Below are 23,320 nucleotides of genomic sequence, written 5' to 3' on the forward strand. Positions count from 1 at the left end.
ACACATTGGAGTAGTCCACGCATTGTGAGCATTCAACACTGTGGGTAGAGAGCAAGCTGAAGACACTGTATCCCTTTTGCTAAAAGAGAATGGACATGCGCTACCTGAGGTTATTCAATCAAACCGCAGACCTAAAGTCAGGTCAAGGTGAATAACAGACAGCAAGAAAAAGAGAACATTTAATCCTACGGCAAGAAAATTAAAAGACGCCATCTTTAAAAGAGTAGAATACTGAACATCTTTAATTAAGGCTTTTAATATTATACATAGACAGGGTTTAGAGATCTTTAATTTAGAAAGGATCAAGTTCCCTTCCTTGTCATTACATTTAAATGTCTTCTAGCAGTTACTGCTGGGCTGAAACTCCATGTACTGTACTTCCAGTTCAGTCCTTTTGTTATGATATCTGTATTCCCTTTATCATTCTCCGTTGATTAAATAGACTTTCTTTATAGCTCTGGGTTCCTCTGGGTAAAAATATCTATATTCCCCCTTTTCTCATCCAGGGCTGGCTGAATTCCGTATTTATTTTACAGTTCATAGTCCTTGGGATATCATATCAGTATTCCCCTGGGCTTATTGGCCTGGAATAATTTTCTATTTCATAGCTCGGTCCTTTTATCATACCGTGCTTCCAGAAATGAAACTTTCACCTTGGTTTTTTATATAGCGCTATCCTCCAGTCCCTTTTGTCATCCAATGCCACCTTTAAAAATGTCGAAAACAACCAGTCGAAAACTGGCTCAAATGTTATTAGTGTTACCAGTATTGACTGCTCTCTTATTTTTCCACATACAATGGTACCCCTCTTTCCTATAACTGCACTGTATTGTCATCATGAATATACAGTAACTGAATATACATCATTTGGTATGCATAGATATAAATAAAGTGCAAACAGTATTTAGTTACGAGGGCTGTATATTTTCCCCAGTCCAGTCATGGCTTTGATCTGTCTTTGGAGCAACTGCTGTAAATCTTTAAAAACACAAATCCCTTCCTTTCTGATTGGTTTGTTCAGTTTTGTTACCTTTTACATCCATGACACACCACAGCCAATCTGTTTGCTCCTTGGAGTCACAAAGAAGACAAATACACAGAGCACATACACAGACTCTCCACTTGAATCTATCTCAGCTGCTTGTTGCTTGTAGTTATCAGCCTCCCCAGTAGGGGGCATTGTAGTTTCTGAGGCATACTTCCTACTTCTCAATCTCTTCAATCTCCGTCACAGAGACGTCCTGGGGGATCTTCTCCTCAGAATTGCTGCGTCCAGACAGCTTGTCTGGGTGCTCCATGTCGTTGAAGCGTTCGGCCACACACTGAGCAGTCAGCCTGGCCTCAGGGTCGTGGTCCCAGCACTCGTCTATGGTGCCGCACACCACCTGGATGCCCTGAGGGAGGCGCAGTGGAGCACAGAGACACACTGTCAGCAGTAGTAGACAGATACTGGAGTAGGTAGAGAGAGATGTTAGCCCTAATCACAGATCTAAAATCAGATTATCCTATGAAAAAAATAGCTGAACCTGTATCCGTGATTAGGGGCAACTTCAACCTAATCGTCATTATTGTAAAAAAAAAAAAAATTCAATAATTATTCTGCGCATGTGTGCATTATGCACTTGCAGTGTGTGTGTGCGTGTGTGTGTATATAGTCCTATGTGTGTGTAAGGATACATCAGTGAGTGAGTTCATAATGAAAGCAGGCCTTGTTACTTACTGGGTGGTTGATCCAGCTGTTGGGGATCTCTGGCCTCCCTCTGTCTCTGAGAACGCTGTCCTTCATACTCTCCACACACGGGTGCTCCCTCACCTTACCGAAGGGTGGCTCATAGTCCTTCACCTCTGTATACAAACACACACAGAGCCGTATATTTAAAACAGGAGCCAGTGAGATACAGATGTCGAAATATACATATGTTACAGGTTACTAGAGGTAGGTTCAGAAAGATACACACACAGAGCCATGTATTGTTTTGTGTATATTCCAATGTAGCTCTGCCCTCACTAAATGATTTTCCATGAAAGTAGACAATAAAGTTTGTATACGCAAACAGAAACAGGGAGACACAGAAGTCAAAAGATACATATGTTATAAGTTTATAGGATGAGGGGCCAGGGAAAACCTGCCAGAGAAAAACAGTCAATATTATTGCATTAGGTCTCGGTGAGAATGTGCTTGAAACAACTCACCAACTCAGCGTTGGCTCAGTGTCAGCTATCTTATAACGCGGCATCCAAGATGCTCGTCTAGCCCTATGCTGAAATAAAGTTTACTCAAGGCACAATTTCAAAGAGTTGGCTTGGGACTATGCAGAGAACTATTTATCTTTACATTGATCTGATCTGTCCTTTGGGTAGAGCAACAAATCAAACTCAAGTTCACTATGAAGAGTGGAGCTCTTGTATAAAAACATTAGTTTCAGAAAGTCCAAAGGGGGTAACTAAAGTAGCCTGACGAAAACTGTGTGAGAACTGAGTGCTGAAATGGAACTAAAAGTCATTTTCCAGGAAATTTCCGACGATAAAAGAATGGTATGCGAGTAAGTCAATTATCCTCAATAGCTCCGTATTGCAAAAACATTATTGTAAAATGACATGGAACAGGAATGAGACAGAGCCAACTGAAAACAACAGGGTTATTCAGGGTCAATGGCACTGTGGTATTAAGAAATATTTCCACATTGAATACCTGTACTGTAACTATTGTTTCACGTTTGCATTAGTTTAGTAATGCTACCATGAATAGAATGAAGACATGGAAATATTATATGGATCATAATGAAAACCTTTCCCATCTCTCAACACAATCCCACAATCAATCAAAACAATGATGAGTTGACCTGTTAAGAAACAGCTCCCTCCCTTTCTCTTAAAGGCCCAGTGCACTGAAAAACGTGATTTCCCTGTGTTTTATATATACACTGCTCAAAAAAATAAAGGGAACACTTAAACAACACAATGTAACTCCAAGTCAATCACACTTCTGTGAAATCAAACTGTCAACTTAGGAAGCAACACTGATTGACAATACATTTCACATGCTGTTGTGCAAATGGAATAGACAACAGGTGGAAATTATCGGCAATTAGCAAGACACCCCCAATAAAGGACTGGTTTTGCAGGTGGTGACCACAGACCACTTCTCAGTTCCTATGCTTCCTGACTGATGTTTTGGTCACTTTTGAATGCTGGCGGTGCTTTCACTCTAGTGGTAGCATGAGACGGAGTCTACAACCCACACAAGTGACTCAGGTAGTGCAGCTCATCCAGGATGGCACATCAATGCGAGCTGTGGCAAGAAGGTTTGCTGTGTCTGTCAGCGTAGTGTCCAGAGCATGGAGGCGCTACCAGGAGACAGACCAGTACATCAGGAGACGTGGAGGAGGCCGTAGGAGGGCAACAACCCAGCAGCAGGACTGCTACCTCCGCCTTTGTGCAAGGAGGAGCAGGAAGAGCACTGCCAGAGCCCTGCAAAATGACCTCCAGCAGAACACAAATGTGCATGTGTCTGCTCAAACGGTCAGAAACAGACTCCATGAGGGTGGTATGAGGGCCCGACGTCCACAGGTGGGGGTTGTGCTTACAGCCCAACACCGTGCAGGACGTTTGGCATTTGCCAGAGAACACCAAGATTGGCAAATTCGCCACTGGCGCCCTGTGCTCTTCACAGATGAAAGCAGGTTCACACTGAGCACGTGACAGACGTGACATAGTCTGGAGACGTCGTGGAGAACGTTCTGCTGCCTGCAACATCCTCCAGCATGACCGGTTTGGCGGTGGGTCAGTCATGGTGTGGGGTGGCATTTCTTTGGGGGGCCGCACAGCCCTCCATGTGCTCGCCAGAGGTAGCCTGACTGCCATTAGGTACCAAGATGAGATCCTCAGACCCCTTGTGAGACCATATGCTGGTGCGGTTGACCCTGGGTTCCTCCTAATGCAAGACAATGCTAGACCTCATGTGGCTGGAGTGTGTCAGCAGTTCCTGCAAGAGGAAGGCATTGATGCTATGGACTGGCCCGCCCGTTCCCCAGACCTGAATCCAATTGAGCACATCTGGGACATCATGTCTCGTTCCATCCACCAACGCCATGTTGCACCACAGACTGTCCAGGAGTTGGCGGATGCTTTAGTCCAGGTCTGGGAGGAGATCCCTCAGGAGACCATCCGCCACCTCATCAGGAGCATGCCCAGGTGTTGTTGGGAGGTCATACAGGCACGTGGAGGCCACACACACTACTGAGCCTCATTTTGACTTGTTTTAAGGACATTACATCAAAGTTGGATCAGCCTGTAGTGTGGTTTTCCACTTTAATTTTGAGGGTGACTCCAAATCCAGACCTCCATGGGTTGATACATTTGATTTCCATTGATAATTTTTGTGTGATTTTGTTGTCAGCACATTCAACTATGTAATGAAAAAAGTATTTAATAAGATTATTTCATTCATTCAGATCTAGGATGTGTTATTTTAGTGTTCCCTTTATTTTTTTGAGCAGTGTATTTCTACACTATGAGGTTGGAATAATACTGTGAAATTGTGAAAATGATGATAATGCCCTTTTAGTGCAAGCGCTGCTTGAAAAGACTGCCTGAAATGTCTGCCTGTTTTGGTTGGATAGAGTTTTGGCCAGCTATTTTTGTTTCTTTTTGACCATTTTAATTGAAAACAATCAAAGTAAGGTACTTAATTGTTAACCAGAAATTATTTGATATTGAGATAAAAAAATTGCTGCATTTGCCCTTTAAAGCTGATGCGCTATTTCCCTGTACAATCCTCTAATACTGTTCAATTCTGAGTGAATTCCGTCTGACAGATGAGAAACAGGCGGTCCCTGCCCAGAAGAGAGGCCTCACAGGAAGTCCAGATGCACACAGACAGGAATCGGACACTAGGTCACGGCTTGGGCCAACAGCTGACTCCACAGGCATGAGCTTCCTGTTTTTGACAAGAACATTTCCCTCGTTTCAGTGTTTTAGAAAACTACACCCACCCAGCCACCCGCCCATCTGTCATTATTCAAGCGAGTAAAGGAATAACGTTAGAGGACCTTTCTTTTCTTCCTTTGACAGTTTTGGGGTACTGTAATCGGAGCACAAGTGGGAGCCAATTTCTAAAACAATTGTGCAATTTTGTTTATCGTCTTATTCTAAAACAATAACTCCCAAAATATGCCATATGAATTGCTAAGTCCCCACGCTTTATCTGGGTAGCCGGAGAGTAGAGCATTGCAGTAGTCTAATGCTTTTGTCACTTCTAGATTAGACTACTGCAATGCTGTACTCTCCAGCTACCAAGATAAAGCACTAAATAAACTTCTGTTAGAGCTAAATACGGCTGCTAGAATTGGTACTGCCGTACATACCTACACGTATGCTACGATCACAAGATGCAGGCCTCCTTATTGTCCCTAGTATTTCTAAACAAACAGCTGGAGGCAAGGCTTTCTCCTATAGAGCTACATTTTTATGGAACGGTCTGCCGATCCATGTGAGAGACGCAGACTCGGTCTCGACCTTTAAGTCTTTACTGAAGACTAATCTCTTCAGTAGGTCCTAGTGTAGTCTGGCCCAGGGGTACAAAGGTGAATGGAAAGGCACTGGAGTGACAAACCAGCCTTGCGTTCTCTGCCTGGCCGGCTCCCCTCTCTCCACTGGGATTCTCTGCCTCTGACCCTATTACGGGGGCTGAGTCACTGGCTTACTAGTGCTCTTCCATGCCGTCCCTAGGAGGGATGCGTCACTTCGTGCCAGGTTTTTTTCCGCTATACTCAGCTTGAGTGGGTTGAGTCACTGACATGATCTTCCTGTCCGGTTTTGCGCCCCCTCAGGCTCGTGCGGTGGAGGAGATCTTCATGGGCTATACTCAGCCTTGTCTCATGGTAGTAAGTTGGTAGTCTGGTGATATCCCTCTAGTTGTGTGAGGGCTGTACTTTGGCAAAGTGGGTGGGGTTATATCCTGCCTGGTTGGCCCTGTCCGGGGGTATCGTCGGACAGGGCCCCCCCTGTCTCAGCCTCCAGTATCTATGCTGCAATAGTCTATGTGCCGCGGAGCTAGGGTCAGACTGTTATATCTGGTGAAATTCTCCTGTCTTATCTGGTGTCCTGTGTGAACTTAAGTATGCTCCCTCTAATTCTCCCTATTGACATGAATGTGGTGTCATATTAATGAAGAGGTTGTGCTCTTTAAAAGTAAGTAAACTTGTAATTGTCATTTGTTTTTTGTTTTCGAGCTATGTCTGTTTGTTTGAAATGTGTGAGAAAATGAGCTTTATCTTGAAAATTCTCAGTAATCTACAGCAGCATTCTAGAATTCTATTGGGGTCTAAAGGCTTTAAGCACATATCACTTTCCTATTGACTCATATACCTGTATTAGAACTGTTAATAACACCTTTGATGATAACTGACATATTGTCTTTTTCACTCACTGTGAGTTGTCATAGGACATGAGAAAAGTCTGAAATAGTCTCAACAAGTGAATCAAGAAAATGTCTCATCATTCCCGCTCTGGTGTTTTCCATTGACTTCCTCTTGCTGGTTTGTAATGTTAATACAGTACATTTTTGGCAGCTCAGACATGTTTCCATAGGTTTATACTCATGGCCAGACGGTTAATGTCTTTATTGGATCTCATCACCACACCGCCTCTCTCTCCCTCATGCTCCTGAGTGGCGCAGCAGTCTAAGGCACTGCATCTCAGTGCTAGAGGTGTCACTACAGACCCTGGTTCGATTCCAGGCTGTATTACAATCTGCCCGTGATTGGGAGTCCCATAGGGTGGCGCACAATTGGCCCAGCGTCGTCTGGGTTTGGCCGGGGTAGGCCGTCATTGTAAATAAAATGTTGTTCTTAACTGACTTGCCTAGTTAAATAAAGGTTAAATAAAACATTTAAAGAATTAACCATCAGTTCTCAGTCTGGTTTCCTGGTTCAGAGCCTGACCTGTTTGTCAGGCTCTGAACCAGTCATATGTTTGTTACAATAGCTCATTCTAGAGATTCCTGTTCAAACTGTACCCTGTGGTTGAGCAAGCATGCCACCACCTGAGTATATCTGAACCAGAACAGGTGCCAGTTCACATCAAAGTTGAAATAAGATAAAGAAAAGGGGAAGACAGAATGACCAATGTAAACCCACAGACATACAGTACCCCTCAGGAATATAGGAATGTGGTATTCTCTGTATTCATCATACAGTACTTTGTATTGGTTAATTTCTAGTGCACTATCTACAGTATGGTAGATATTAGGATTTCAGTCATCTGAAATAATTCAAGAAAACAGATCCTCATAGAGCTAACAAAAGTCTGCTTCCGATCTGATGCCAACAAAGCATCTGTTTGAGATGCTGGAGTCTCAATGAGAGTCACAGCTTGACACTCTCTCCCTCTTGGAGAACGATAAACTATTCTATTCTACTCCTCTCCTCTGATGGTTTTGATTAAGCTGAGAGCTTACAGGTTGTTAAACCCCTGGGTGACAGAACAGACAGACAGCAAACCAGCCAGCCAGACAGACAGAAAGACATACCCTTACGGAAAAACCACATGAATTTCACGTGAACATGTGAAGTGTTCCAAAAACACGTTTTCATGTGATCACATGTGCTCTTACATATACAGTGAGGGGAAAAAGTATTTGATCCCCTGCTGATTTTGTACGTTTGCCCACTGACAAAGAAATGTTCAGTCTATAATTTTAATGGTAGGTTTATTTGAACAGTGAGAGACAGAATAACAACAACAAAAATCCAGAAAAACGCATGTCAAAAATGTTATAAATTGATTTGCATTTTAATGAGGGAAATAAGTATTTGACCCCCTCTCAATCAGAAAGATTTCTGGCTCCCAGGTGTCTTTTATACAGGTAACGAACTGAGATTAGGAGCACACTCTTAAAGGGAGTGCTCCTAATCTCAGCTTGTTACCTGTATAAAAGACACCTGTCCACAGAAGCAATCAATCAATCAGATTCCAAACTCTCCACCATGGCCAAGACCAAAGAGCTCTCCAAGGATGTCAGGGACAAGATTGTAGACCTACACAAGGCTGGAATGGGCTACAAGACCATCGCCAAGCAGCTTGGTGAGAAGGTGACAACAGTTGGTGCGATTATTCGCAAATGGAAGAAACACAAAAGGCCTGTCAATCTCCCTCGGCCTGGGGCTCCATGCAAGATCTCACCTCGTGGAGTTGCAATGATCATGAGAATGGTGAGGAATCAGCCCAGAACTACACGGGAGGATCTTGTCAATGATCTCAAGGCAGCTGGGACCATAGTCACCAAGAAAACAATTGGTAACACACTACGCCGTGAAGGACTGAAATCCTGCAGCGCCCACAAGGTCCCCCTGCTCAAGAAAGCACATATACATATGCCCGTCTGAAGTTTGCCAATGAACATGTTACGGATACAGGTATCCTGTGTCCTGTGTTTTTCTCTCCTTCTGCCCTAATCACAGGTGTCCTGTATGTTCCTGATTGGTGGTCGTTGAGGTGTCTGCTGATTGGACCAATCAGTGAACATTCCTGTGCATTTCACCACCTGTTACTCGTTTTTTCAATCACACATCCCATTATATAAAAACCAGTCTTGTGTTTGTTGGGAGAGAGAGAATATTTCTGTATGTGAGTATGGACACTGTGGTGTCCTGTTTTTGGTTACTCACTAAGTTGCTGTTTACTATGATTGGTAATTTTGTTAGACCACTGTTTGGTATGTGAGTAATGGATACTGTGATGTCCTGTGTTTAGAGAGCTCATTAATTTGCTGGTTACTCTGTTTGGTAACTATTGTGTGTTTCTGGGAAAAGGGGAGTTTTGAGCTAGCTGCCCTTGGGCATACATTTCCCGTAGAAAGAACTGTCTATAAACACTAGTTAGACCTGAGCGGACCACCCCCTGTATTTTTGTATGGTAGCAGTAGCCTAGCGGTTCTTGAGGCAGGCAAGATCAGTTTAGGGGTGTTTTACACTATTGTTTCATTTCTTGGGTCCTGCTCAGCCCTTTTTCCCAAACCTTTACCGTGTGTTCAGAAATAAACCATTTGTGTTTGACGGTAGTTCATGGTTGTTGTGTCATATTTGTTCTCACTGTTCCATGCCTCACTTATAATTTACATGAATTATGTTACGGGTCTCATGTCCATCACCCTAGACGTTCAAAGCCACGGGATTCGTAACATAAAGTGGGGGCTCGTCTGGGATATCTATCCCATGCTACTCATGCAAATTAGTAAGTGTCTGGTTCAGTGTTGAGCTTGGCAGCTGTAACTACCTGTTTTTTTTTGTGTGTTCAGTAGTCGACGGCTCGTGTTGCTAGTAGGATGGCTACTTTTGAGTTGGAAGCATTTTTGGAAAACCCTACGTGGGAGGTTTTTGAGAATTGCCGTAGAGTGGATCTACAGGCTTTGGCTGACCACTTTTCTGTACCCATACCGAGGGGTTTAGTGAAAGCAGAAGTTAGGGAAGTAGTGCTAGCGATATTGTTGAGCGAACGAGTGCTTGAGTTACCGCCGCCTGAGTCTGCTGCTCCTGTAGGGGATGTGGTGGCTGTTCCTGTAAGCCCATCAGTGTCTGAGGACGAGGCTAAGGCTCCGGCCACATTGCCCCGTTATGACCCACTCTCCCCACTGACTGACAGTGATGCCAGGATGGATGTCCGCTTGACACGGCTCCAAATGGAGGCGGAAGAGCGGGCACAAATCAGGCTAGACAAACTGGAGACGCGTAGGCTTGATCAAGAACTGGAGACGCGTAGGCTTGATCAAGAACTGGAGACGCGTAAGATGGAACTGGAGACGCGTAAGATGGAACTGGAGATGCGTAAAATGGAACTAGAGGCAGAAACAGCGAGGTTAGTCTCTGCTAATACTATGCCTGCTAGTGAGCCATCCTCACCAGCTGTGTCATCTGCTACGTTTGATATTAGTAGGCAGATCACCTTGGTACCTGTGTTCAGGGAGTCAGAGGTTGATTCCTATTTCAGTGTGTTTGAACGGATAGCGGTAGCATTGAAATGGCCCGAAGAGGTATGGTGCCTATTACTTCAGTGTAAACTAACAGGTAAAGCCCAAGAGGTTCTGGCAGCGCTACCTCTTGAAGACAGTTTGAATTATGAAGTGGTCAAAGCTACTGTTCTTCGTGCCTATGAGCTTGTTCCTGAGGCATATCGACAGAGATTTAGATCTCATAAAAAGTCTCCTACTCAGACTTATGTGGAGTTTGCTAGAGACAAAGGAAATCTGTTTGACAAATGGCACAGTGCTAGTAAGGTAACTGATTTTAACTCTCTACGGGAGTTAATCTTGTTAGAAGAGTTAAAAAATTGCTTACCGGAACGCATTGTAGTTTATCTGAACGAACAGAAAGTATCCTCACTGTCGGAAGCGTCTGTATTGGCAGACGAGTTTGTGTTGACGCATAAGAGCGTGTTTTCGGCTCGTACGGAGAGCAGGGCTGCGGAGTTGCTAACTTTTAGTCCTAGTCGACCAGCAGTACATCCAGCACGCCCAAAAGATGTGCGTCACTGTTTCTATTGTCATAAGGTGGGACATTTGGTTAGTGATTGCTTTTTGCTTAAACGCAAACCGGGGATGCCTCAGCACGCCAGGCCGCCAACGGGTGTTGGGCTGATTCAATACGGTTGTAAGGCCGGAATCAAGACAGAGGCCTCATAGTGAATGTGGTTTGAAAGTCCCTGTCCCAGATCACAGTTATGAACCGTTCATTTTTGAGGGGTTTGTTTCTATATCAGATGACGAAGCGTCTCAGCGTCCAGTTAGAATCCTCAGAGATACTGGTGCGGCGCAGTCGTTCATACTAGCTGATGTGTTGCCCTTGTCTAATAATACATATTGTGGTTCCAGTGTGTTAGTACAAGGAATTGAAATGGGATTTGTTCCAGTGCCATTGCACTTTGTGAACGATACACTCTGAGTTAGTCAGTGGATTGTTCAGAGTTGGTGTACGTCCTATGTTGCCAGTAAAAGGTGTGACATTTATAATGGGCAACGATATTGCCGGAGGAAAGGTGATACCCGTATTGGAGGTATTGGATAAAAGTGACCAGTCTCTCTCCGAGGAGCTGGCACAGGGTTATCCAGATGTGTTCCCCGCTTGTGCTGTCACACGTGCTCAAGCACGACAAGTGGGTGAAGTGATAGATTTGTCGAACACGATTCTATTCAGAGAGTGTGACCCAGAGGATAGTTCGGGCGCTACCTCTGGTAAGCTGGTGCAGTCTGACCAACAGCCCAGAGAAAGGAAGAAGGATGTGGAACTTGTTGCCGAGGCAATACAGTTACCAGTTACTCGTGAGCAGCTGATCGCTAACCAACAGGTTGACATTAGCCTGGCTAAATGTTTTTCTAGTGTTGTCTCAGAGGAGGAGCTAAAGAAGAAAAACATGGCATACTTCATTGATGGTAATCTCCTCATGCGTAAATGGACATCCCATGTTGACGCTGGCGGAGATTGGAATGCTGTTTACCAAATAGTGATTCCTACAGCCTTTCGACAAAATGTTTTATCCCTCGCTCATGATCACCAGTGGTCCGGACATCTGGGAGTCACCAAGACTTATGATCGAGTTTTGCGACATTTCTTTTGGCCTGGTTTAAAACAAGATGTGGCTCAGTTCTGTCGGACTTGCCACACCTGTCAAGTAGTTGGGAAACCGAACCAGGTTATTTCCCCGCGCCTCTTTTTCCCATACCGGCCATAGGTGAACCCTTCGAACATGTGATGGTTGATTGTGTTGGACCATTACCAAAAACAAAATCTGGTAACCAGTTTATGTTGACAATTATGTGTGTGGCCACCAGGTACCCAGAGGCCATTCCTCTGCGAAGGATTACTGCTCCAGTGGTGAGTAAAGCGTTGATGAAATTCTTCTCAACTTTTGGGTTACCTAAGGTGATACAAACTGATCAGGGTACGAATTTCCTTTCTAAACTTTTCAAACAAGTGTTAAAATCCTTGTCAGTTACACACCGTGTGTCAAGCGCATATCACCCAGAGTCTCAGGGTGCGCTTGAACGTTGGCATCAGACCCTGAAGTCTATGCTCCGTAAATATTGCTTGGAATCTGAGAAAGATTGGGATGAGGGAGTTCCTCTAGTGTTGTTTGCTGTCCGTGAGACAGTACAGGAATCCCTAGGGTTCAGCCCAGCTGAACTGGTGTTTGGACACACCATGAGAGGACCTATGAAAGTCCTTAAGGATCAGTTTTTGTCACAAGAGTTGTGTGTGAAAGAAAATGTGTTGGACTACGTTAGTCGCTTTCGTGAGCGCCTACATGCTGCCTGTGCTCTAGCAAAGGAAGCGCTGTCTTCCTCACAGAAACGGATGAAACGACACTATGACACACAGGCTGTTTCTCGTTCACTGCAGCCAGGTGACCGAGTTCTTGTATTGTTGCCTGTGCCAGGAGCGTCATTGTCAGCACGTTTCTCTGGTCCTTATGTCATTGAAAATAAACTAAGTGAAACTGACTACGTGATACAGACTCCTGATAGAAAACGCCAATCTCGTGTGTGCCACGTTAACATGTTGAAGACATACCACACCAGACCCGTCACTCAGGTAGACAGTCCTGAGAAACTGGCCGAGTCGGCTGTCTCTATTGCTGCTACGGCTGTAGTGGGAGGTCATGTTAATGATGTGGACGGAGATGGTTTGGAGTTGCGCAATACTCAGCAGCAGTGTGCTAGATTGCCCAATTCAGAGATGCTGCTGTCTCTCCCGTCAAGCCTGATTCATTTAACGGACAGACAGTCAGATGATATTGTGAGACTATTACACAGCTTTCCATGTCTTTTTAATGATGTTCCTACATGTACAAATGTGTTAGAACATGACATTAATGTTGGAAACGCTGCACCTATCAAGCAACATCCTTATCGTGTCAACGTCTCTAAGAGAAAGATAATGAGGGGTGAGGTCGGTTATTTGCTGGAGAATAACCTGGCTATGCCAAGTTCAAGTCCTTGGAGTTCTCCGTGCATTCTGGTTCCTAAACCTGATGGGACATCCAGATTATGTACGGACTATCGGAAGGTCAATGCTGTCACAGTGCCCGACTCGTTCCCGTTACCCAGACTGGATGACTGTATTGATACTGTTGGTGCTGCTACTTATGTAACCAAACTAGATCTTCTAAAAGGTTACTGGCAGGTGCCGTTAACCCCACGTGCCTCCGACATCTCTGCCTTTGTGACCCCAGATCACTTCCTACAATATGCTGTCATGGCATTTGGGATGCGGAACGCACCAGCCACTTTCCAACGCCTGGTTAACACAGTATTGGCTGGAGTTCCTAATTGTAGTGCTTACCTTGATCTGGTAATTTATTCAACTGAGTGGTCTGATCATGTTAACACTCTAAGGGTAGTGTGTGAACGTCTAGCAACCGCTTCTCTAACCCTGAACTTAGCAAAGTGCGAGTTTGGGAAGGCCACTGTTACTTATCTTGGTAAACAGGTCGGCCATGGTCAGGTGCGCCCTGTAGATGCCAAGGTCTCGGCTATAAACGCATTTCCCGCACCTACCACCAGAAGAGAGCTACGCCGTTTTTTAGGGGATGGTTGGCTACTACCGTAGTTTCTGTAAAAATTTCTCTGCTGTAGTTGCTCCATTAACGGATTTGCTCAGTCCGGCGAGAAAATGTGTATGGTCTGAAGGGTGTCGTACTGCTTTCAACACTGCTAAAGCACTCTTATGTAGTACTCCTGTTCTTGCTGCGCCAGATTTTGAACGACCGTTTAAACTGGAGGTAGATGCAAGTGCCAGAGGTGCTGGGGCTGTTCTACTGCAGCAAGACCAGAGTGGAGTGGACCATCCTGTCTGTTATTTTTCACGGAAATTTAACAAATGTCAGACAAACTATTCCACCATTGAACAAGAAGCTCTAGCTTTGTTGTTAGCTCTGCAGTACTTTGAAGTTTATGTTGGTTCCAGTGCATTACCAGTGATAGTTTATACTGACCATAACCCCTTAGTTTTTCTCCACCGGATGTACAACCAGAACCAACGCCTTATGCGTTGGGCACTTGTCGTGCAAAATTATAATTTGGAGATCCGCCACAAAAAGGGGTTGGATAATGTGTTGGCAGATGCTTTGTCTCGTGTGTAATGATCTAGGTTTTTTTTTGTTATCCCGGCAGGATGATTATTGAATTTTGGGTGTTGTGATGGTACGTGTGTCGCAAACCATTGTGGTTTGCTCTTTTAAGGGTGGGAGTGTTACGGATACAGGTATCCTGTGTCCTGTGTTTTTCTCTCCTTCTGCCCTAATCACAGGTGTCCTGTATGTTCCTGATTGGTGGTTGTTGAGGTGTCTGCTGATTGGACCAATCAGTGAACATTCCTGTGCATTTCACCACCTGTTACTCGTTTTTTCAATCACACATCCCATTATATAAAAACCAGTCTTGTGTTTGTTGGGAGAGAGAGAATATTTCTGTATGTGAGTATGGACACTGTGGTGTCCTGTTTTTGGTTACTCACTAAGTTGCTGTTTACTATGATTGGTAATTTTGTTAGACCACTGTTTGGTATGTGAGTAATGGATACTGTGATGTCCTGTGTTTAGAGAGCTCATTAATTTGCTGGTTACTCTGTTTGGTAACTATTGTGTGTTTCTGGGAAAAGGGGAGTTTTGAGCTAGCTGCCCTTGGGCATACATTTCCCGTAGAAAGAACTGTCTATAAACACTAGTTAGACCTGAGCGGACCACCCCCTGTATTTTTGTATGGTAGCAGTAGCCTAGCGGTTCTTGAGGCAGGCAAGATCAGTTTAGGGGTGTTTTACACTATTGTTTCATTTCTTGGGTCCTGCTCAGCCCTTTTTCCCAAACCTTTACCGTGTGTTCAGAAATAAACCATTTGTGTTTGACGGTAGTTCATGGTTGTTGTGTCATATTTGTTCTCACTGTTCCATGCCTCACTTATAATTTACATGAATTATGTTACGGGTCTCATGTCCATCACCCTAGACGTTCAAAGCCACGGGGTTCGTAACAGAACATCTGAATGATTCAGAGGAGAACTGGGTGAAAGTGTTGTGGTCAGATGAGACCAAAATCGAGCTTTTTGGCATCAACTCAACTCGCCGTGTTTGGAGGAGGAGGAACGCTGCCAATGACCCCAAGAACACCATCACCCACCGTCAAACATGGAGGTGGAAACATTATGCTTTGGGGGTGTTTTTCTGCTAAGGGGACAGGACAACTTCACTGCATCAAAGGGACGATGGATGGGGCCGTGTACCGTCAAATCTTGGGTAAGAACCTCCTTCCCTCAGCCAGGGCTTTGAAAATGGGTCGTGGATGGGTATTCCAGCATGATAATGACCCAAAACACACGGCCAAGGCAACAAAGGAGTGGCTCAAGAAGAAGCACATTAAGGTCCTGGAGTGGCCTAGCCAGTCTCCAGACCTTAATCCCATAGAAAATCTGTGGAGGGAGCTGAAGGTTCGAGTTGCCAAAAGTCAGCCTTAATGACTTGGAGAAGATCTGCAAAGAGGAGTGGAACAAAATCCCTCCTGAGATGTGTGCAAACCTGGTGGCCAACTACTAGAAACGTCTGACCTCTGTGATTGCCAACAAGGGATTTGCCACCAAGTACTAAGTCATGTTTTGCAGAGGGGTCAAATACTTATTTCCCTCATTAAAATGCAAATCAATTTATAACATTTATGACATGCGTTTTTCTGGATTTTTTTGTTGTTATTCTGTCTCTCACTGTTCAAATAAACCTACCATTAAAATTATAGACTGATCATGTCTTTGTCAGTGGGCAAACGTACAGAATCAAATACGTTTTTCCCTCACTGTATGTGAAGTTAACGTGATAACATGTGACAACATGTAAATTAACATGTGATAACATCAAACTACACATGTGAAAAGTGTTACAAAAACACGTTTTCACGTGAAATTTCATGTGAAATCATGTGGTTTGTCTGTAAGGGTAAGGACAGACCGAAAAGACAGACAGACAGCTTGTCAGCCAGCTAGCTAGACAGACAGACAGACAGCATGGGGCCCATTCAGGCTTGAAGTGAGGCCATGACATTTGGATAGCAGCCGCCCTCCTCTCCTCTACTCTAACCCTCTTCTCCCTCAGGGGAGTGAAGGCATTTCTCCTACAGTAGGATGGTCAACACCACGTTCTCCCATTTCTCCCTAACCCCGCCTGGGAACACCCTTCCGTCTTTCCCGCTCCTAATTCCAGCCCTGCAAATTATATGGGAGAGACATTTCGGGAAAAGAGACGGCCTCGGGACGCTGTCTTTATTACTTTCTTTCAGAGTTTTTCTTGCTACTTGTCCTTACTTTTACTAAGAGGATAAAGAGTGCATTGTGATGGCTACTGCTGCCTTCCCCGAGGTCGCAACTGGCCCTGTTGACAGACGGGTGCGTTCGTACCGCGTGACAGATCCCAGATTATACAAAAGGCCCCAAAATTGTGACAAAGTGACTGACTGACTGCCTGTGTTATGTGGCAGTCTGCCAAGCAAGGCAGTGAGACGACGGGAACTGTTCTGACATCTGTCTGCTGAGGCACTGAGGCAGGTGGCGTCTGAGGCAGACAGACAGGGAAGCCATCGCGGCTTCACCTACCCACTCATTATAATGATGCACTGAGATGTGTCAGTCTGACTGTGTGTGGGGAAGAGGGAAGTGTGTGTGTTTTCTCAGTTGAGAGGAGTTTCATGCCGTCAGGTGTGTGTGTTCTCAGGTGAGCCGAGTTTTATGCCATCAAGATTGACTCACCGAGCTGGGATGATAGCATGGGAAGTTTTTATTGAAAGGATGACAAGTGGTAAAAAATGCATGTACTGTAGCTATGTGAGTGCCACTTTCGCTGACATAGATAGTAGATTTGTTGAGCTTGTCATTCTAACTCTGCAAACATTTTACCCCCAAGGGAATATCCAAACAAACTGTCAGTACAGCACAGTAATGCTATTACACAAAATAAGGCAGCTTGCTGTATCAAAGTGGGAGACTAGCTAAATTCCAATAGCAATTTAACCTTTCAACATGGGAAAGTCTTCTTGGGCTTTCCTAACGCACTACACATTTCACCCCTCCACTTTTATTGGAACAGATGCCAAGTCTATGGGGAGACTGCCTGGGAGAGACCAGACTAAACCAAAACACATGGATTATCCCAGCTGCTTCTCTCCCCACTGGTCCTATTCCCATCCAGGGGTGGGAAGGCGCCCAGCTTCTCCTCTCCCGTAAATCCATGCTATCCTGGCCTACAGTGCCAGCAGGAATAGTGGTGGATGGTGGATGTATGTTACATAATGATGTGTGTGTGGGGGGGGTAATTTATTACTGTAGAGTATAGGCCTCAGCACAAGAGACTGCTGAGAGAGAGAGAAAGCGAGAGCGAGAGAGACTCTGTGCCCTAGATAATGGAGGCCTGAGGACATAGTCTCTGTCCTGGGTCTGTAAAGAATGTCTACTGCCTTGAAGCTGAAACTATGAATAATCCAATTACTAGTTAGAGAGAAGTTATTGGAAACAATAATCACTGAATATCTGAATGTTTGGAGAGATACATTAATGAATGAATGAGTTAATGAATGAACGAGTGCGTGAGTGAACGAATGAATGAAGGAATGAACATAAAAATATAACCATTCATGTGGTTTCTGAGTTGTCCTACTCAGTGGAATGCTTTGCTCTGTAGGACCAAAGTAACCATAAGCCACTACACACCACAAATATGCTTTCTACTCCAGTAAAACACCGGCAAGGCTACAGCACATCCTCATGTAAAGGAGACCAATATTGCCCCTCCATAGAACTGAATATGGTACTTTCAATATGTGTGTGTGTGTGCATTGCTCCTTCCATGCAAAACAGGAAATTGACTAATTTCATTTCAGAGGTGTACCCACAGGGCACACATATTCTTCACCCCCTGCCGATGGAGGAAAAAGTGAGAGGGTCTAACAGGCCTGATCATGCCGCCATGTTTTCCTTCAGAGGGCTCTGGGGCAGCGCTACTGCTCTGACGGTGTTAAAGGGGCCACTAGGGACCAAAGGGAAAACAGGAAATGGCCACGCTGGAAGCAGGCGAGCACCAGCACTAACATTCGATCAATCAACGTTCTGACACAATGGTCAAACAGGATCACCCGCAAGACAAAATAGACCTCAGTGACACAGAGGGGAGTGAAAAACATATTCCTCCATGTCACATGAAATATGGCCCTGTGGCTTGCCGTAGGATACCAATTGGATAGTCACCCATTTATATTATTTGCCCATATCCTGGCCGTGTTGTTCAGAGAGATGACAAACAGGAAGAAGGGTCATTAGAGAAGGGAAGGCTGTTGTTCATTGAGAACTAACAGAGGATGAATTGTGTTTTTGACACATTTTGGTTTCTCTGAAATGGTTCCCACACCACATTTGTTTTATTTTACCCTTATTTTAACATGTAGGTTGACTGAGAATATTCTCATTGACTGAGAACATTCTCATTTACAGCAATGACCTGGGGAATAGTTACAGGGGAGAGGGAGGATGAATGAGCCAGTTGGAAGCTGGGGATGATTAGGTGGCCATGATGGAATGAGGGCCAGATTGGGAATTTAGCCAGGACACCGGGGTTAACACCCCTACTCTTACGATAAATGCCATGGGATCTTTAGTGACCACAGAGAGTCAGGACACCCGTTTAATGTCCCATCCGAAAGACGGCACCCTACACAGGGCAATGTTCCCAATAACTGCCCTGGGTAATTGGGATATTTGTTTTCTACGTACTCCCTGTCCGTTTCGGTAAAAAGCTGAGGGATGGAACTGGAGAAATGTAACCACTCCTAAATTTGTAGAAAAAGCTATGGGTGCAAGGACTGACCATCCATGATATCAAAATGATAGCTTTAACAATATTTTGGGCTATATAGTATTTGTTTACATTTACTTTGTTTACAAACATTGTAGTAAAACAAGCTTATATTTTGGGTTCTGATAGGGTATGACAGTTGAACTACGCTCATGAGACATTTATAAGTTATATTCTTCAAGAATCAATGGGTAAAAATGGATGTAGCGACTGCTGATTGCCCTTTAAGCAGTCATGAGGAGGGCTGTGGACATCATTACATTTTGTCTGCCGGTGATTGTCAAGCAAATAACTGCCGGTCTCACAGTAATTTACTGTTAATTAACATAAACACATTTAGCATCTCCTGGCTTCCATACATAGCCTACAAGCCACTGATGCAGACCTTTAGAACATCTACATTTAAAAAGGTCTTAATAAATCCATGTAATATAGCCTACACCTTCACAATAAATCCTTTATCTATTTTAGACAGGTCTAAAGAAATATGATATGAAGAAAATTTAGTCTATTTCAGAAGAACAGAATAGCATACTCTGAGTTGTCCTTATGTTAGGCCCTGATCTGCCTATGCCATATGGCTGTGGGCTTCACAAGTTCATTTAGCAGACAAGATTTGCTTAGAATTCCATGGCATTGGCCTCCCGAGTGGCGCAGCGGTCTTTAGGCGTCACTACAGACCAGGGTTCGATCCCAGGCTGTGTCACAACCGGCCGTGACCGGGAGTCCCATAGGGCGGCGCACAATTGGCACAGCGTCGTCCGGGTTAGGGGAGGGTTTGGCCGGGGGGACTTTACTTGGCTCATCGCGCTCTAGCAGGCTGACTTCGGTCGTCAGTTGAACGGTGTTTCCTCCGACACATTGGTACGGCTGGCTTCCGGGTTAATTGGCCGGGTGTTAAGGAGCGTGGTTTGGCGGGTCATGTTTCGGAGGACGCATTACTCGACCTTCGCCTCTCCCGAGCCCGTTGGGGAGTTGCAGCGATGAGACAAGATTGAAATTGAAAAAGGGGGGTAAAAAATAATAATACAATAAAAAAAAGAAAATCTGTGACATTATTTTATAGTATGAAGAATACCATTGAACATAGCTGAATAAAATAGAAAGGATATTTTCTCCAAACGATTTGAGGGAGTGCGCACATGCGGCTATTCTTTGTTGAGCGGTTAACAAAGGAACAGGTAGTCCTATATGCTTAATTTAGAGTTGATGCGACTGGCATGATCTTTTTTGTGCAGGCTGTACACACTTCATCAAGCACTTGATAATGCCTCGAATTTCCCTGCGCCATCCCCTTTGTGTGGCCATAATGCCCCCTAAAAAAATCCATGCCTTTTGCAGCCAATGGCCGTTGTGCCCTTGGGCTGAATATAATAATTATAATTCTCTTCTCCCAGCTGCGCTGTCACGCCCTGGCTCTGGGGACTCTTTAATGTTGAGCCAGGGTGTTAGTTTCTATGTTTTGTGTTTCTATGTTGGCCGGGGTGGTTCTCAATCAGAGGCAACGTGAATCAGCTGTTGCTTGTTGTCTCTGATTGGGAACCATACTTAGGTAGTCGTTTGGCATTTGTGTGGTGTGGTATCTTGTTCCGTGTTGGTTTGTTTGTTAAACCGAGGACTTCACGTTTCGTTTTGTCATTTTTGTTCGTTGTGTAAGTTCTCTAATAAAATATGTACGCATTCCACGCTGCGCCTTGGCCCGTTTCATCTAATGACGAACGTGACATGCGAGCTCCGAAGCACCATTCACTCACATGACTCTCGGGGACGCAACTGTGCGCGTCCGTATCCAATTCCGAGGCGCATATTAAAGATATTGGAAGAACTGTCCACATTTACTTTTCGTCAGCCAACAAGATGAGTAGGCCTAATGAACAGCAAAAGCACTAGCCCATGTCAATCTACTATCCCCAATCGTACAAAAGTTGACCTATTCTATTCTGTGCGAGAAATAAATATTCCAAACATAGTCTGGGACAGTTGTGGGATGCGATAGATCCCAAATGAATACAACCACTAGCATCAAAAAAACGTTTTTAAGTAATGATGTTGATGCAACAGATCAGAACATTTAGTTTAAAATGATAATAAACTATTAGGCTATTTCTTCACATTATAAGCGCAGCAGTGCGCACACGGCAGTAGGCTATAAGCGCAAATGTTCCATTAGCAGGAAAACACCATTCTAAAAAGTGACTGCAAATGCAATTATGCATGTAATGCTTTTATTATAAAGGTGCATTTTTATGGTGAAAATTATTTTCCCCAAACTTGAAACTCTGTATGTATGCCAGTTAGGCTCTAAACCCGTTGTAAAGCGGATTAATGTGCTTAATTTTAAGAAGTTATTTTGTCACTTTAGTTGTAATACAAACCTTATCAAAACATATAGGCCTCGGCATTACTCTGGACACTGATCTCTCTTTTGACAAACATATCAAGAATATTTCAAGGACAGCTTTTTTCCATCTTCGTAACATTGCAAAAATCTGCAACTTTTTGTGCAAAGATTATGCAGAAAAGCTAATCCATGCTTTTGTCACTTCTAGATTAGACTACGGCAATGCTCAACTCTCTGGCTACCCGGATAAAGCACTAAATAAACTTCAGTTAGTGCTAAATACGGCTGCTAGAATCTTGACTAGACCCGGTCTCGACCTTTAAGTCTTTACTGAAGACTCATCTCTTCAGTAGGTCCTAGTGTAGTCTGGCCCAGGGGTACGAAGGTGAACGGAAAGGCACTGGATTGACAAACCACCCTTGCGTTCTCTGCCTGGCCGGCTCCCCTCTCTCCACTTGGATTCTCTGCCTCTGACCCTTTTACGGGGGCTGAGTCACCGGCTTACTAGTGCTCTTCCATGCCGTCGCTAGGAGGGGTGCGTCACTCGAGTGGGATCTTCCTGGACGGTTTTGCATCCCCTCGGGCTCGTGCAGTGGGGGAGATCTTCGTGGGCTATACTCAGCCTTGTCTCAGAGTAGTAAGTTGGTGGTCTGTTGATATCCTTGTAGTGGTGTGGGGACTGTGCTTTGGCAAAGTGGGTGGGGTTATATCCTGCCTGGTTGGCCCTGTCTGGGGGTATCGTCGGACAGGGCCCCCCCTGTCTCAGCCTCCAGTATCTATGCTGCAATAGTCTATGTGCCAGGGAGCTAGGGTCAGACTGTTATATCTGGTGTAATTATCCTGTCTTATCTGGTGTCCTGTGTGAATTTAAGTATGCTCCCTCTAATTCTCCCTCTCTCCCTCCCCTCCCGGATGACCTGAGCCCTAGGATCATGGCTCAGGACTACCTGGCCTGATGACTCTTGGCTGTCCCGAGTACACCTGGTCGTGCTGCTGCTCCAGTTTCAACTGTTCTACCTGCGGCTACGGGACAGCCAGGAGTCACTGACCTGTTCACCGGACGTGCTACCTTGTCCCGGACCTGTTGTTTTCGACTCTCTCTCTCTACTGCACCTGCTGTCTCGACCTCTGAATGCTCGGCTATGAAAAGCCAGCTGACGTTTACTCCTGAGGTGCTGACCTGTTGCAACCTCTACAACCACTGTGATTATTATTTGATGCTGCTGGTCATCTATGAACGTTTGAACATCTTGAAGAACAATCTGGCCTTAATGGCCGTGTACTCTTATAATCTCCACCCGGCACAGCCAGAAGAGGACTGGTCACCCCTCAGAGCCTGGTTCCTCTCTAGGTTTCTTCCTATGTTCCTGCCTTTCAAGGGAGTTTTTCCTAGCCACTGTGCTTCTACATCGGCATTGCTTGCTGTTTGGGGTTTTAGGCTGGGTTTCTGTATGTGACATCTGCTGATTTTGATTTGAAAAAGTGGCAAACAAAAGGCATGGCTGTTTCTTGCCTTAAGCTGAGCATCATTCACAAGTGATAATATATAATTCACAAGTAATAGGCTAATATTGTGACCCATCAGACTATTCTTGATTTAATCTTGTCTTTACATATACTAAATAATATATTAGAATGGACCATTATCATGCACCTGTCTTGAAACATGGGCAGGGGAAAAAAATACATATTTAAATATCGAATGGAGGACGCTATTCCCGTGGTTTATTTTCATGCCAGCCAGGTAGGCTACACTCCTGTTGTAAAGAGAAGCAATGTGATTAATATTAGGAAAGTTGAGAAATAAATATAGTAGGCCTAGCCTATAGAAAGCTGATGGGATCCTCCTCTTTTTAGTAGAGGCCATCACTCTGTTTTCTCACGCAATTGCATAGCCTATAGAAATGTTGCGCAACATGAGCTCATGGGCTCTCATGAATTGATTGATTAGATTTTTGATTACATTTGCATTGATGTCAGAGAGATTAGAGGGACAATAGAGTGCTGTGTACCAGGCAGTTAGCTAGTTTGGTAGGCTACTAATGACCATCAGCAGCATCAGAGCTTGGAGAAGCCTAATTACCATGACTAAACGGTCATGTGGAAT

At 44.5% G+C, this 23,320-nt stretch overlaps 1 protein-coding gene across 1 annotated transcript in view; it reads right to left on the minus strand.

The window, feature by feature from the left end:
• Positions 1-224: 224 nt before the first annotated feature.
• The window catches only part of LOC121571445 (TGF-beta receptor type-2), a 32,508-nt gene continuing 9,412 nt past the window's right edge, over positions 225-23,320 (minus strand). Inside the window, exons 6-7 of the mRNA XM_041882903.2 lie at positions 1,721-1,845; positions 225-1,394 (exon numbers count right to left, since the gene is read on the minus strand). Of these exons, the coding sequence (XP_041738837.1) occupies positions 1,203-1,394; positions 1,721-1,845 (317 nt within the window). The 3' untranslated portion in view covers positions 225-1,202. The remainder of the gene's footprint in view (positions 1,395-1,720; positions 1,846-23,320) is intronic.

The sequence above is a fragment of the Coregonus clupeaformis genome, chromosome 8 (genome assembly GCF_020615455.1).
Source record: "Coregonus clupeaformis isolate EN_2021a chromosome 8, ASM2061545v1, whole genome shotgun sequence".
NCBI lineage: Eukaryota > Metazoa > Chordata > Actinopteri > Salmoniformes > Salmonidae > Coregonus > Coregonus clupeaformis.